Source organism: Agelaius phoeniceus, chromosome 9 (genome assembly GCF_051311805.1).
Source record: "Agelaius phoeniceus isolate bAgePho1 chromosome 9, bAgePho1.hap1, whole genome shotgun sequence".
Lineage (NCBI taxonomy): Eukaryota > Metazoa > Chordata > Aves > Passeriformes > Icteridae > Agelaius > Agelaius phoeniceus.
In genome coordinates, this window is record NC_135273.1 from 3,462,899 (window position 1) to 3,475,817 (window position 12,919).

General features: G+C 42.0%; 1 protein-coding gene across 1 annotated transcript in view; it reads right to left on the reverse strand.

The window, feature by feature from the left end:
• The window catches only part of ZRANB1 (zinc finger RANBP2-type containing 1), a 44,442-nt gene that overhangs the window by 18,880 nt on the left and 12,643 nt on the right, over positions 1–12,919 (reverse strand). The window contains exons 3-4 of the mRNA XM_054637816.2: positions 11,954–12,804; positions 1,328–1,515 (exon numbers count right to left, since the gene is read on the reverse strand). Coding sequence (XP_054493791.1) covers positions 1,328–1,515; positions 11,954–12,767 — 1,002 coding nt within the window. The 5' untranslated portion in view covers positions 12,768–12,804. The remainder of the gene's footprint in view (positions 1–1,327; positions 1,516–11,953; positions 12,805–12,919) is intronic.

Below are 12,919 nucleotides of genomic sequence, written 5' to 3' on the forward strand. Positions count from 1 at the left end.
ATCTGGTTAAAAACATCTTTAAATTGAAGAAGTGAATTAAAAGGTGACCACTCCCAGCTGAAAAAGAGGAAAACAATAGGTAAGAGCTCATAATAACAACAATCTCAAATCTCATGCATGAGTCAAGTCTAGCTTCAACAAAACTTTATTAGCACTGCACAAGACAGTTTCCTACAATATTCCCAAAAACTATGAAGCTAAGACAGTTAAATTTCTCCAGTTCTAGTCATCACTGGCAGCAGAAACCCAATCAATGATGAAGGACAAGTGGCACAGGGATGACACCAGATGCATATAAAAAAAAGCACCTTTAAGACCTGCATTTTCACTCATTCATATCCTAGAAATTATCACTGGGGCTCAAACACTACTAAGCATTTCCAGAAATTACAAGATGAGTCAGTATTCCTAGGCACTGAAACAAAACCAAACACAAAAATATCTAAGACAGTATTGCAGTAAATTAACTTGTTTTAAAACATGTAACTCCATCCACACAGAGTTATGTAAGCAGCACAAAGCTGCTGATATTAGTCATATATAAATATATACTCAAGGCTTTAGCTACATTTGTCTTGCTTCATCTACTCTTTTTAATTATTCAACATTGAGCATTCCATCATCTTTATGTGCTTTGTAGGCAAACAGCAGCTTTCAGAATTGCACTAAGCATCAGGGAAGGAGTCAGAATAGAAATTTGGCCTTAATCAGGTGAGGAACCAAAAGTCTGAGTTTAGGGAAACAGACAAAAAAAGTAACAGAATTATTTACAGGGCAAAGATGGAGAAGAGCAGAGGTCACCAGAAGTGAGGTGACAAAATGCAACGTGGAAGAGCGAAACAGAGAAACCAGTCAGTCTATAAAATGGGAAAGGAATAGAAAAAAATGCAGCAATGTTGCAAAGCAAGAAATTTGCCTCTCTGGAAGGGAAGCTGCCACAAAAGGCAGGAAAGCCAGCCCAGGTAGACTTACTCATTAACAAACTCAGAATAAACTGCACTGTCATTGATGTCAGTGCTTTGCTTTGAGAGCATTTCCTCTCCCTCACCCAGAGCACAGGAAGCCTCACAATAGCTCACTTCCACTGCCAGTAAAGTCCCAACACGTGCCAAGACTGTTCATTAATGAGAAAACTGAACATCCTCAGGACCACCACAAGGGAGTCTCTTAAAGCAAACTCACTCCTTGAGGAGAAATCCAAGGCACACGGCGGCAATTCAAGTGAATTCCACCCCCGGCACAAAGCAGAGCTGGTGCCACTGGCTGCACACAGGGGTGCAGTTCCCTACAGTGCTGCTCCATGGCTGCAAGGGCCAGGGGAGCTCACCTCAGTGAGGAGGATGGCCAGCATGTCCTGCCTCTGGAAGCGGATGGCCAGGTGCACGAGGGTGTAGCCCACGTCGAAGGCGGACGGGCGGTTCAGCAGCCGCACCTCGTCCGCCGTCAGCTGCCGGGCAATGTCCCCTCCGGATGACTTGTAGGCTTCCACAGCAGCCAAATCACCTTCCACAACTCCTGAGGGCAGAGAAACAACACACAGCCCATTTCAGACACCAGGGAGCCATTCTGGAACAAGCCACCTCATCTCACAGCTCACCTGTAGCTGTGCTGTTACAGGCCAAACGGACGATATCAGCTGCATAGCAAGAAACTTGCCCAATTTTTATTATTTTAGGCAGAAGGCTACAAAATATTTACACTTACCTCATCTCTCAGACCATTTCTACTACCCACACTAGGTAGAAAGTGTAAGAGATCAAAAGGCAGCTCAGAAGTGGACCCATGATGAAACACCAGCAGTAACACAGACATGAGCATTTCATTTGACCAGAGAGAAAGTAATTTCTTCATAGTAAAGAGATTAGTTTGATTATTTTATCACCAATTACCACATCATAGAAATAGGATCTATTAAAAGGTTTTTGGACTGAAAGTTTTATTTTTTCCAAACAGTACAAATGGTACAAAGCATAATTTTTTCTCTTCAGCTCATCATCTCTGCTACTAATGGAGCCTGAGAGTTTCACTCAGGATACTCCATTAAAACTGAATTAAAGAAAAATTAAATACACGGCAGGTACCTTCTAGAGCAAGATGAGAGGAACAATAAATGACCCAACATCTTCTAAAGTCCCTGGAAATCTTGATTTATGTACCATGCTTCCTATCAAGACCAATCATGCTGAATGTATTCTTTAGCTGCAATTATCAGAATACACCATCAGTAAGATGTGGAGCTGCTAACAGGATCTGTTCCAATATAAGACTTCCTAAATTTAGAAATTCCTTCAAATATATTCTATTTTAGGTACGTGGTCCACGAGAGAACAGTGCAGTGCTGAACTGAGGAAACAGAATAGTGTCCCTAAAGCCATCTTTACTGGAGCAGTAAATAGAATCTCACTCCTGAGAAGCAGCCCTTGTTGCAGCAGCTCAAGCAGAGAAGAGCACAGGTGACAAATGAGAAAACCCTGGCCCTATTTTCTGCAGCTAAACCTCCTTCCCAGCTCCTGAGAGGCAGCAGCTGAGTGGAGGCTGGAGACTGAGACCCAACTCCATCCTTCACTTCATTTGCTCACCAAGACAGAAAAGCTGATGAACAGGAAAGGTCATCAAACCCAGTCAGGACAATCACTCCCATTCAGGACATGAAATTAAATAAAAAAAGGAAAAAACCACAACACTTCCCACCCCCTCATCCCAAACAAGTAAAAATCCCCTACCAAAATTAAAAAAACTCCAACACAACAAATTGAAATGGCTGCTAGCAGAGAAGCACACTAACCACTGGCTTGCTTGTTAATCCAGGATTTAGAAAAGCATTCTTAGCTCAGCCAAAAACTATCATTTGGAATGCTGAGATTATAAAGAAGAAGAAACACGAGGAAAATGGATTATCAGTGCAAGACATTTCTCTACAAAGTTATCAGCTGTGCTGTGTAAGCTTCCACAGATAACAGTTTGATTATTCAACAGTGGTCTGAAGCAGAGAAGTTTCAGAACAACAATTCAACTGCAAATTTTAGTCATACAGTATCTACCCACTCATTCCAAAGTCCTAACAGGCCAGGGCAGAAGGAAAACCACACAGACAGTATTTTTTAGTTTTGTGCTGCATGTGTCTGTCTCCTGTAAAGAAGACATTCCTGCTCCTCTCCAGCACTACTCTCTCATTCAGTGCCTGCCTGTGTGCTCTCCCCAGATGAGTTTTGTCTGTCCAATTTTAGTTCTTGCTCTGTAGGAGTCAGAAGTGCCAAGTGTACAACTTTATTTCCATGCAAGCAACATTTCTGCCACTGATAAGGCAATTCCTCATGGCTGTTGCAATGATCATTCCAAGCAACTACTCCAAACTGGTATTTTGTGTGTGTGTGTAGATGTGTATGTGTATCCAGATAACAAATCAAATTTCTCATGACCTGCCCTCTTAAAACAAGTTATACCACAGCTCTGGCAAAGCCAAGAATCAGAGGAAAGAAGAAACTTGATAGAACAGCGAGTTCTCTGCTATCTTATGATATCCTTATTTTTTTATTGTTACATTAATTTAGGAGAAGCACCTTGTTAAAGGCCAATAGGCACATCAGCCCTTTTTGAATTTTAACTACTCCTACTACACAGGGGAGACTCCTGTTACCACATCTGCACCTTCCACCACATTCCCCAAGACAAATACACCAAAGACCACCCAAGACTGGCAGGTGGCCACTCTGAGAATCCAAATACCCACAACTGATTTCAAAATTCAAACAAATATCCCTAAAATGATCTTTTGGTGACAGATGATCAGACCCAAACCACATTCCAACCAGCCTGTCAAGCAGTACATTTTACTACAGCCTACTACTGGGAAATTCATCATTTTAATTGTTCTTCCAGTCCCCCACCCTCAGCTGCTTATTATCATCCCACTCTTCATCAAACCTCAGCAACAACTGAGATCCAAGGCTGATGCTGGGGTGGTCACATGAGGTTTGGCAATGCCTTTTTCAAGCACCAACTACTACAAGCTGCAATAAGGATCCAGATCAGTGACATGTGCTCCATGCAGCACTGCCAGTTCTGGAACTTTATTCCCACGTCTTGCAATACTTGACATTCCTCAAAGCCCCATGTCCTAGAATTACTAAAATTGTTATATAAGCTGTCAGTTAAAAAGTACATTTCTAAACTTTGCTGATGAAGCTTAAGCTCAAGATCAAGTAATACATCCAAACCAGGCAAAGTGAGTATGCTTTCTAGGCCTTATTAAAAAAAAAATAAAGAAATGTATTTTTAGTAGTATTTTAGGTATAGGGTTGGTGTGCTTTATGATACAAACCAGCACAGCTACAGCTCATGGAGAGATGGCAATGTGACTGTGGGCATGGATACTATCTGGTCATCCTCTGTTTTTTAATCCAAACAGGTTTAAATTACTCTTTTTAGCAGGGGGAAGCATCAGGAAGTTTTTGTTTGTCTAGTCCAACTCACAGGGCTGATACTCCTTGGGCATTACAAGGCTCCTTGGCCCCTCTGAGCCACAGCAAGAAGTTAACATTTCTCTTTACCTGTTCTACCAAATATCTACTCCATGTAGCCACTTCAGAAGACCAAGGAAAATTCCTGACAGCACCAAAATCACATGGCACCCTGCTTACAGTGCCAGTCCATACAACCCAAGGCAGCAGTGAACACAAAATGTAACAGTGACTGATAACAGGCTGACTGTTAGAAACATAAACCAGAAAACACAAATCTTGCCCCAAAACCATAAGGTGAATTTGTCTACGTGCACCAAGCCTGCAATTCTGAAATTCAGTATCACCATACTAAAATGAGACCTGAATATGCTTGTATTGACAATAGGAGGCACATTCCTACAAAGGCTTTGATTTCTGTGGGATGAGCCAGAGCCTCCAATTCATTAAGTCTATTTAAATAGAGCTCAAAATCCCCACTGTTTATGAGAAATACTACAGAAATATTTACTGATGTTATAATTCCCAGCATTTCACAACACAGAAGTGCCTCATTACTTACACAAGCAGCCTGAATTGTGTCCTGTGCCAGTTGGATTATTCCCCACTGACACCCACTGCATTCCCCAGACTGGTAAAATGTCAAAAGGAAGAGTGGCATTTGCCTTAAGATGGTTCCCAGAACAGCCAGGAGCCTCCAGGAGCTCAAACCCTTGTGAGGGCACAGCCCTGATTGGCTTCAAGAGCAGCACAAATGCAAACACATCCCAGTGACTCAGTGCCTGCTCCTGATCCACACAACCACAGCTTTCCTTTAAAGGGGACTCCAGAAATGTCCCTTTGCTGTTGCCCCTGAGTGCACCAGTCTTTGTGTGTACCCCTAAAATTCTGCTTGGCCCAATGTAAATGTCTGACTATGGTCTGACATCCTAAGGGAGAGGACAGAATGCCATGAGAAAATACAAGTGCAAGTCAGAATTCTGCATTTACAGATTGAACTGTGCTCCCATTTTGCAATTCAGGCATTTCCTCTTATTGGAAGACTTGCACAGCATCAGGAGCCAAGGTTTTTTTCTTCTTCTAGCAAAGCTCTGCCTCTTAAAAACAGCACAGATCAGACATTTGCAATCTTAGTATATATTAGATGATAGAAATTAAGAAGGGTATTTCAAAAGACTAAATTTAAATATATATTAATCACCCAATTACAACTCTTACCATCCTGATCCTCCTACAACTTTTACAACCTCTTCTTTATTAGATGTCAATATTATCCTCATATTAAATAAGAATTAGCTGCTAAAACCAAACTATTTCAGCTTAAGGTGCTACTAAGTTTATTCTTTAGAACATGTAAATATTTATTGGGTTTAGTGCAGTTATAGAAACTTGAAAAATATGCAAGATAGGCTTACAAGCATTTCTAGAAAACCAAGTCCTCTCTTCCCTTACAGCACTTTTCCAGTGGCTTCAGAACAGCCAGATAGAAAAATCCCCAAGGAAAATACCACAGCACAGCCTTTATTTACTTCAGTACCTTTCTGATAGCTGTGGGGCACTGGCTGGCACAAGCTGCAAATGCAGTAATGAAATTCTTTCAGCAGACTGCTGCAGTTGTGAGTATCCAAAGAACAACCTGGGATTAGGGATTTCTGGGGTTCAAGAAGGCAGCAATGCCTGCAATAACCATCTTCCATCTGAGCAGACTGCAAAAGCAAACATTTCATCTTAAAGAGGTCACTGGGCCTCCCGTGTGGGACAATGCCTTCAACTGCCTGGCAAGAGAAGGCAAATTGCTCAAACAACCAAGTTCTACATTTTAGAAGTCAGAAGTGGAGACAGCTCCTGCTGTAAGATAAAACAGATCAGAGACAGAGCCCTGTGCTACTTCTCTTCTGCCACAGATACAACTGCAAGTGGTCTGTCACATATATGCTCTCTCTCATTTACTCATCTAAGGACTAATCCTAAGATTGGTTTAAGTGCCAGCAAGTGAGAGGCTGATCAACTGACCCACTAAAACCTATTCTGACACCTGTTAAGAATCTCTTCTCCTCTAACACAGACTGCTGAGGACCTGTGGCATTTTCTGGAGCTGAGTCAGCCCTCAGGCTCTTCCAGCTCCACCAGGGGCACACCAGGTGGCCATAAATGAAGTTTTATTGATAGTAAGTGACTCACAATTTCATCCAAGGAAGAATTTGTCCTGAAGGACAGATTGCTTTGTAAGCAAATGTGACACATCAATTTATAAAAAAGAGGGGTTGTCTGAAAAACCTTTTTGGGCCTTTTACACACCCTTCTGTTCCTTCTCTTTTTGGATTTCCAGAGCCTCCCCTGTCAGTATGAGTACACAACCAACAACAGGTCACTCTCTAGCTAATGACACAGAGACTTCTGTATATTAAGGGTTTTTTTGATTCTTCAAGCTCAGCACCTTGCATTAGCTAAAAAAAGAAGTAAATAGTTCCAAGAAGACATGTACCTAAAACCTGAAGCCATTCAATGCAGAAGAGCATGAATATTGGTTACTCTTTGTTCCAGGCAAACAGCTCTTCTCCCTACTCACAATCCATGTAGTACATTTTGAATGTATCATCACAAGACAAAGCAGCACAGATGTAAGAACAACTGTTTAAAGATGTCCTTATCCCTCTCCAATCTGTCAGAGGCATCCACACCCCTTGTTACTTGCAGGGTTGTACTCCAAAGGGAGGCTGGACAGTGGAAAATCATTAAAGTTAATTATTAAAGTTAACCATCAGTGCTTCTAAGGGAAATTGAAATAACTGGTTTTAACTTGATCATTATTCAATTATTTGTAGCATAAAATATCACAGTGTTTAAGACAAGTAGTCAAGAGACCAAAGTAAAAGGAGTTATGATTTTCTGCCAGGGAGTAAGGCAGGCAGAGTTCTCCTCAGTCTCAAAGATGTACACACACAAATGTAAAGCATTTGTGACAGGACAGCTGTCCAAGGCACAGATGACATTTCACAGAGCTCTCCCAGCCCACTGAGAGTTGTGATCTTACATCACTGGCCCAGCAGCAAAGTCATGCTTGCCCCTGTCCTGGGGGAACAGGGAAGGAGGCTGGGCTGTACCACTCCCACCAGGGGCTGGCTGAGTCCCCAGGCACAGCCTGGCAGTGAGTGATCCATGCTGCACCTCCCTGAACAGTTCCAGCCCAGACTGACAGCAGCAAGGACAGGTGCCCAGCCTGTTCCACCCAGGCACTCCCCACTCCCACTGCACAGCATGAACAGAAGCATCAAGGTTCAGCTGTACCCTGGATGTGATGAGGAAGTCAGTCTGAACTCACTACACCAGCAAAGAGAAACAAACCCCCCACACCTCCCACAAAAACATCCCTTCATCCAGCTTCTTTTCAAATAGCCAGGAGGACAGCAAGGGGCACCTGGGATGACTCTGGGGGGCAGTGCCAGCTGAAAGCACCTTGCTCATGTCAGCTCCTTCAGGCTGCCTTTAGAACACTCAGAGAAGAGCCAGAGGCTGTGCAGGACACAGAGCAGGAGGTGCCCCTGTGTCTCCCAGAGCTGCAGGGCAGCGTGGGACACAGCCCAGCCAACTCCATACCAATGTCTGGCCAGGGAGACTCTCCTTGCCCACAGGGTTTCTGAAGGCCTGGGTAACATATCTGGCACTAATTCAAAAATCTAATGGAGAGATAAAACAGTTGACAAAGGAAAAACTAAGCAGACATAAATAGGAATACTAGGAATGAAGTTACAGTCCTTTTAAGGATGTACTGCAAAACAAGATTCATCACAGATTGCTCTAAATACTTTGGATTTGTTTAAGAAACACACTCTTAGTGGTTTCTTTCACAGAGCTGAGAAGAATGTGTGCACCATCCCCACAGGGAGCTCTGACAGCACTACCCACCTTACTGACCTGACCCAAGAGAAGAACACACTCTTGCAGCAGGTGACAAGCAGGGGGAGGAGAAAGGAAAAGGGGAAGGAAATGCAGTTTACTTTTAAATCTAGCAGCTCAAGCTCAGGAGTTGTACTCACAACCCAAGAATCCCCAGCAGTGCCCTGCAGCAAACACACTCTGCCAGCACCACTGTCCAACCCAGCCCTGAAGTGCCAGGAGATGGGAAGCTCCAGGGTAACACCCAAGCAAACTCTGGATGCCAGAGAGGTTTTACAGGCACAGCCATCCTCATCCATTTGTACTCCTTGAATCCACAGCCAGCTGGAAGCAGCTTCAGCAGGCCCCACAGGAACTCCTGATGGCTGTACATCACATTCTGTCACTCCCACAGGCCACCAGAACTGCCTGACAACCTCTGCCACAGGTACCATAAGTTATAGAAAAGGTAATAAAGTTTAATTTAAGCGCACATCAGTTCCCTCCCCTAAGAAATGAGTCACCTTGGACTCAACATTAATCTTGTTCTAGGCCACTGTGGTAGCAAACATTGGTGTCATTGCAGAAACCATTTGTAATTTAAATTGGCATTTGGAGGAAGCCAGTAAGACACACTTACTCCAGTTTCTGCTAGGATTTTAATCCATTTCAACCACATGAATCAGTTTAAAATCTCATTTTTCTGAGAAAGAATCACCCAACAGATACACTCACTCTGAAAAAAACAAGTCAATAAGAAAAGGCAACATTCAAGTACATTTGCTGGCAGAGTTTGAATGGGGGAATACCACTAATCCTTGTGATTTGGAAGGAATACCCTCCATCAAGGAAACTATTCATGCTGAAAGGCAAGAGCTGCACTCATCACATTTTGTACAGCCTGGATTTGCAAGGAACAGAAGCCTTGATGACACGTTTACTTACTGGGGTGGGAAAAGCATTAATGGATGCCTCCAACAAAACAAAACAAAAAAATACTAACACACACCTCTTCTTGAATCTGCTTTATACACATCTTTCCATGTTTTAGCTAAAAAGAACAGATGTGGAAAAGAGTAGTCTGATACGTGTTTTTTAATGAAATTTGACACTGAATTTAAAATCTAGTAAAAAGAATTTTGTACTGGAGTTGAGATGTGAAGAGGGAGTTCAACCAAACAGCTGTCCTGAAGTATCAGACATTTTCCTTGGTACCTTCTGACAGATAATATCTTCTAAGAGAAAAGAAAATAACCACTCTGCCAAGAATTCCTCCTACTCCTTTAATCGTTATTTTTAACTTCAGGGCTAACTTTAAAAGGTAACATTTTAACAACTCTCCTACAAAAGATGGATTCAAAGCAAATGGACCCTCCACAACTGACTGATCTTAAACTTGGAGGTTTCAGTCTGAAGCCCCCAATCCTTGTTAGGCACCATCTGTCAGATGGAGCAGGGTAACACACAAACTCTTGGTCATCAATGTTCACAAATTTACTTGGTATTTAACATGAACTTGTCCTATTTTATAATTTTGCTTGGCTAAGGACTGACAAATGTTCAGCTCACCTAAAACTTCCCAAGAGTTCCAGCTGGCAAACAAACAGAACTCACTTAGTAACAGTGACCCACTTGATTTCAATGTTAAAAACAGATGCTTTAGGCAAAATTATTCAACTGACAGTTAAACTGGTTTAAGTATGTCACACTAAGATCACAAGCAGAAATTCAGCTTATTGCTTTAATGATTACTGGCTGAACTGGTGCACTTTTGTAGCACAGATACACTACACAACAACCAGAGACAAGCACAAAAGAATCCATGTAACCTCCATCAATCTTCCTAAGGTTATTCCTATTACAAGGAGTATTTGGGGAAATAAATTATATCTGCAATATATAAAATGAAATTCTGAGATAAAGGCCAGATAATTACCAGCTTTGTTTGCTGCTTCCTGTGCCCCCCTCATCCCTCTCCCCCAGGAGTACAGGAGGTGTTTAAGTTAGAGGAAGAAATCCATGAAAGCTTTCAGCAGGCAGCAGTAACAAGCAGCACACAACTCCACCTGCATTCTGCTTTTCTCACCAAGATCCCTTCAGACCAAATCATTATTGCATTACAAAACTTCCATGAACATGGTTTTGGGTTTTATATACAACTATATAGTCACAAACAACATTAAATACTTGCAAACCCATGTTCTTAAATATAAATACAACCCTTCCCACACAGGTTAAATCAGAAAGTGTCAAATATTTCAAGTAACATTAGAACACTCAAAAAAATTACTTTTGAAAAACCAAAGGGAAAAAATAGCCAAATATTTTTAATACAATTGTTATCAGAATCCAAGATAAATACCCTTGTAAGGCACAGGAACAACCTCCAACAACTGACCTGTGGTACTCAATAACTTAAAAAATACCATGCAGAATTTCAGCTGCTTCATTTCAGAAGGAAAAAATGTTGTAAGGAACTGGAGGTATCAAGAAATACTGAGGCATCTCTTTCCAAAAGGAAGTGTGCATGTCTAACTACTCACACAACACAAAAATAAACTAGAATATTTATTAGCTCAGAGAAACCAAACACGGCATACCCACAAAAACATTTACACCTGATCAAATATGTTAAACAAAGCAGCTCCACTAATTAGCTTTTTGATTACAACAACCATGAAGTGACTTTGTGAAACATTAAGGAACAGCATGAGACATACTAGTGGAGCCAGAGTTTCAAATGAAGTGTTTTACTCTAAAAATAGTTGCATATTTCAAGTGTTGAACCTGCTCGTATGCTGGGGCACGCGATATCTGCTTCTGGGAAGCTACAGCACAGGAGTTAACTCACAAGGTCAATAACTGAAGAAAACCCTGCTCTCACATGGCTCTGTTCTTTAACAGCACTGCGAGAATTATCCAGCATTTCCTTAGGAAAGCACTAAAATACAAAACAAAATTGGTATTTGAATGTTTTTCGAAGCAGCTGACTTCAAAAATACTTTCAGAAAGCCTGTAAACATTTACAACACAGTATGTGTATTAATACAACATTATTACTTTCAAGGTCAGTATTACACATGCAGTTTCTTGGAGCTACATATTTTGGTGTTATTTTTAACATCTGACAGAGCATCTTGTACTGTTGCAAGCTCTACACTGTTTACAAATACTCCCAAGCTGCAGCTGCTGACTCTACAGAGCATGTCTTGCCATAGCAAAAAGAAAAGTAATTTTAATTATCCATTAATGGCATTTTTTTACAGTACTATATGCACTCGTGTTCTATAGATTGGCTTTATGATTTTTCCACCTTTTGACAATTACATGGAACAACAGGATTTGGTTACAAGAATATCCATTTCTACAAAAGGTCAAAAAAGTCCAAGTACACTTGAGACACATCTAACCCTGTTCAGATTATGGATGAACTTCACAGCCTCTCTCAGCAGGTGCTATTTCAGGAACCTCTACATTTGGCTTACTTTTTAAAATGGAAATGCAGAGATAAAAAAAGCTGGTTTGAAATCAAATGCCAAGTTTCTGTTTTAATTCTTCATTCTCCCAAAATATTTAACCGCCAGCACAAGAGCAGAAGGTAGCAGTAAACAACTTACCCACACAAGCATTTAGGAACAGCCAGTCAGTCTTTTTCATTCTATTTTTTATTTGCTTTAGTTTTTTGAAGTCAACTTCAAGCTCCTCCTTGCTGCCAACAGCTCCAGCCAATTCAATTCTTTGGAAGTCCATTTTCACATCAGACTCACGTTTGGTTGTTGGTGGAGATCTTCTTTGGCTATTACCACTACTGGAGCTGCCTCTCCACCGAGCCCTGTCTTGCTCGTTTATGATGGAAGAAGCCTCTTCTGTGTCTGCCAGTTCTATTGCTTCAATGTTGTTGGGTCTGGGGTGGTCACACACAACACATTTTCTGGCCTTGGCCCAGTTTTCATATGTACAAACAGAACAAGTCCAGTGCTGAGCCCTTGTGTTCAGTTTATTTCTGTCATTGTATTCCTCACACGGATCCACGGAAAAAGGGACCGGCCTGGACCCGGAGCCCGAGGACTGAGGGGACTCCGTGGGGCTCCTGGTCCTGCGCTGAGACAAGCACTGGGTGCACCTTATAGCTCTTGGCCAGTTCAAGTACGTGCACATGTGGCACGACCATTTATTTGCACTTTCCATACTGTAGGACGATTTAACCCTTGGTCTTGCGCTGGAATCCGGGCAGATCAAAGGACTGCTCCCTCCTTCAGTGCTCGTAGGATCCCAGTCCCTCCCGATATCACTGGAGCCACTTTTGAAAGGATCTTCTGTGATAATTGTTCCACTGGGTCTCTGGGCACGACACATGGTGCACTTGATTGCAGAAGGCCAATTCTCATATGTACAATACTCACAGGCCCATTTAATTCCACGCTCTGTCATCGTGCACTCCTTGAAATGAACTGCGGCGAGCAGAAAGCTGAGGGGTCAGAACACACCATCAGTACACAGAGCCAGTGAAAGAGCAGTTCAAAACAACAAATGAATGAGATTTAACCCCGTGGATATAAAAATCAGGCTGGCCTAACAGGCAG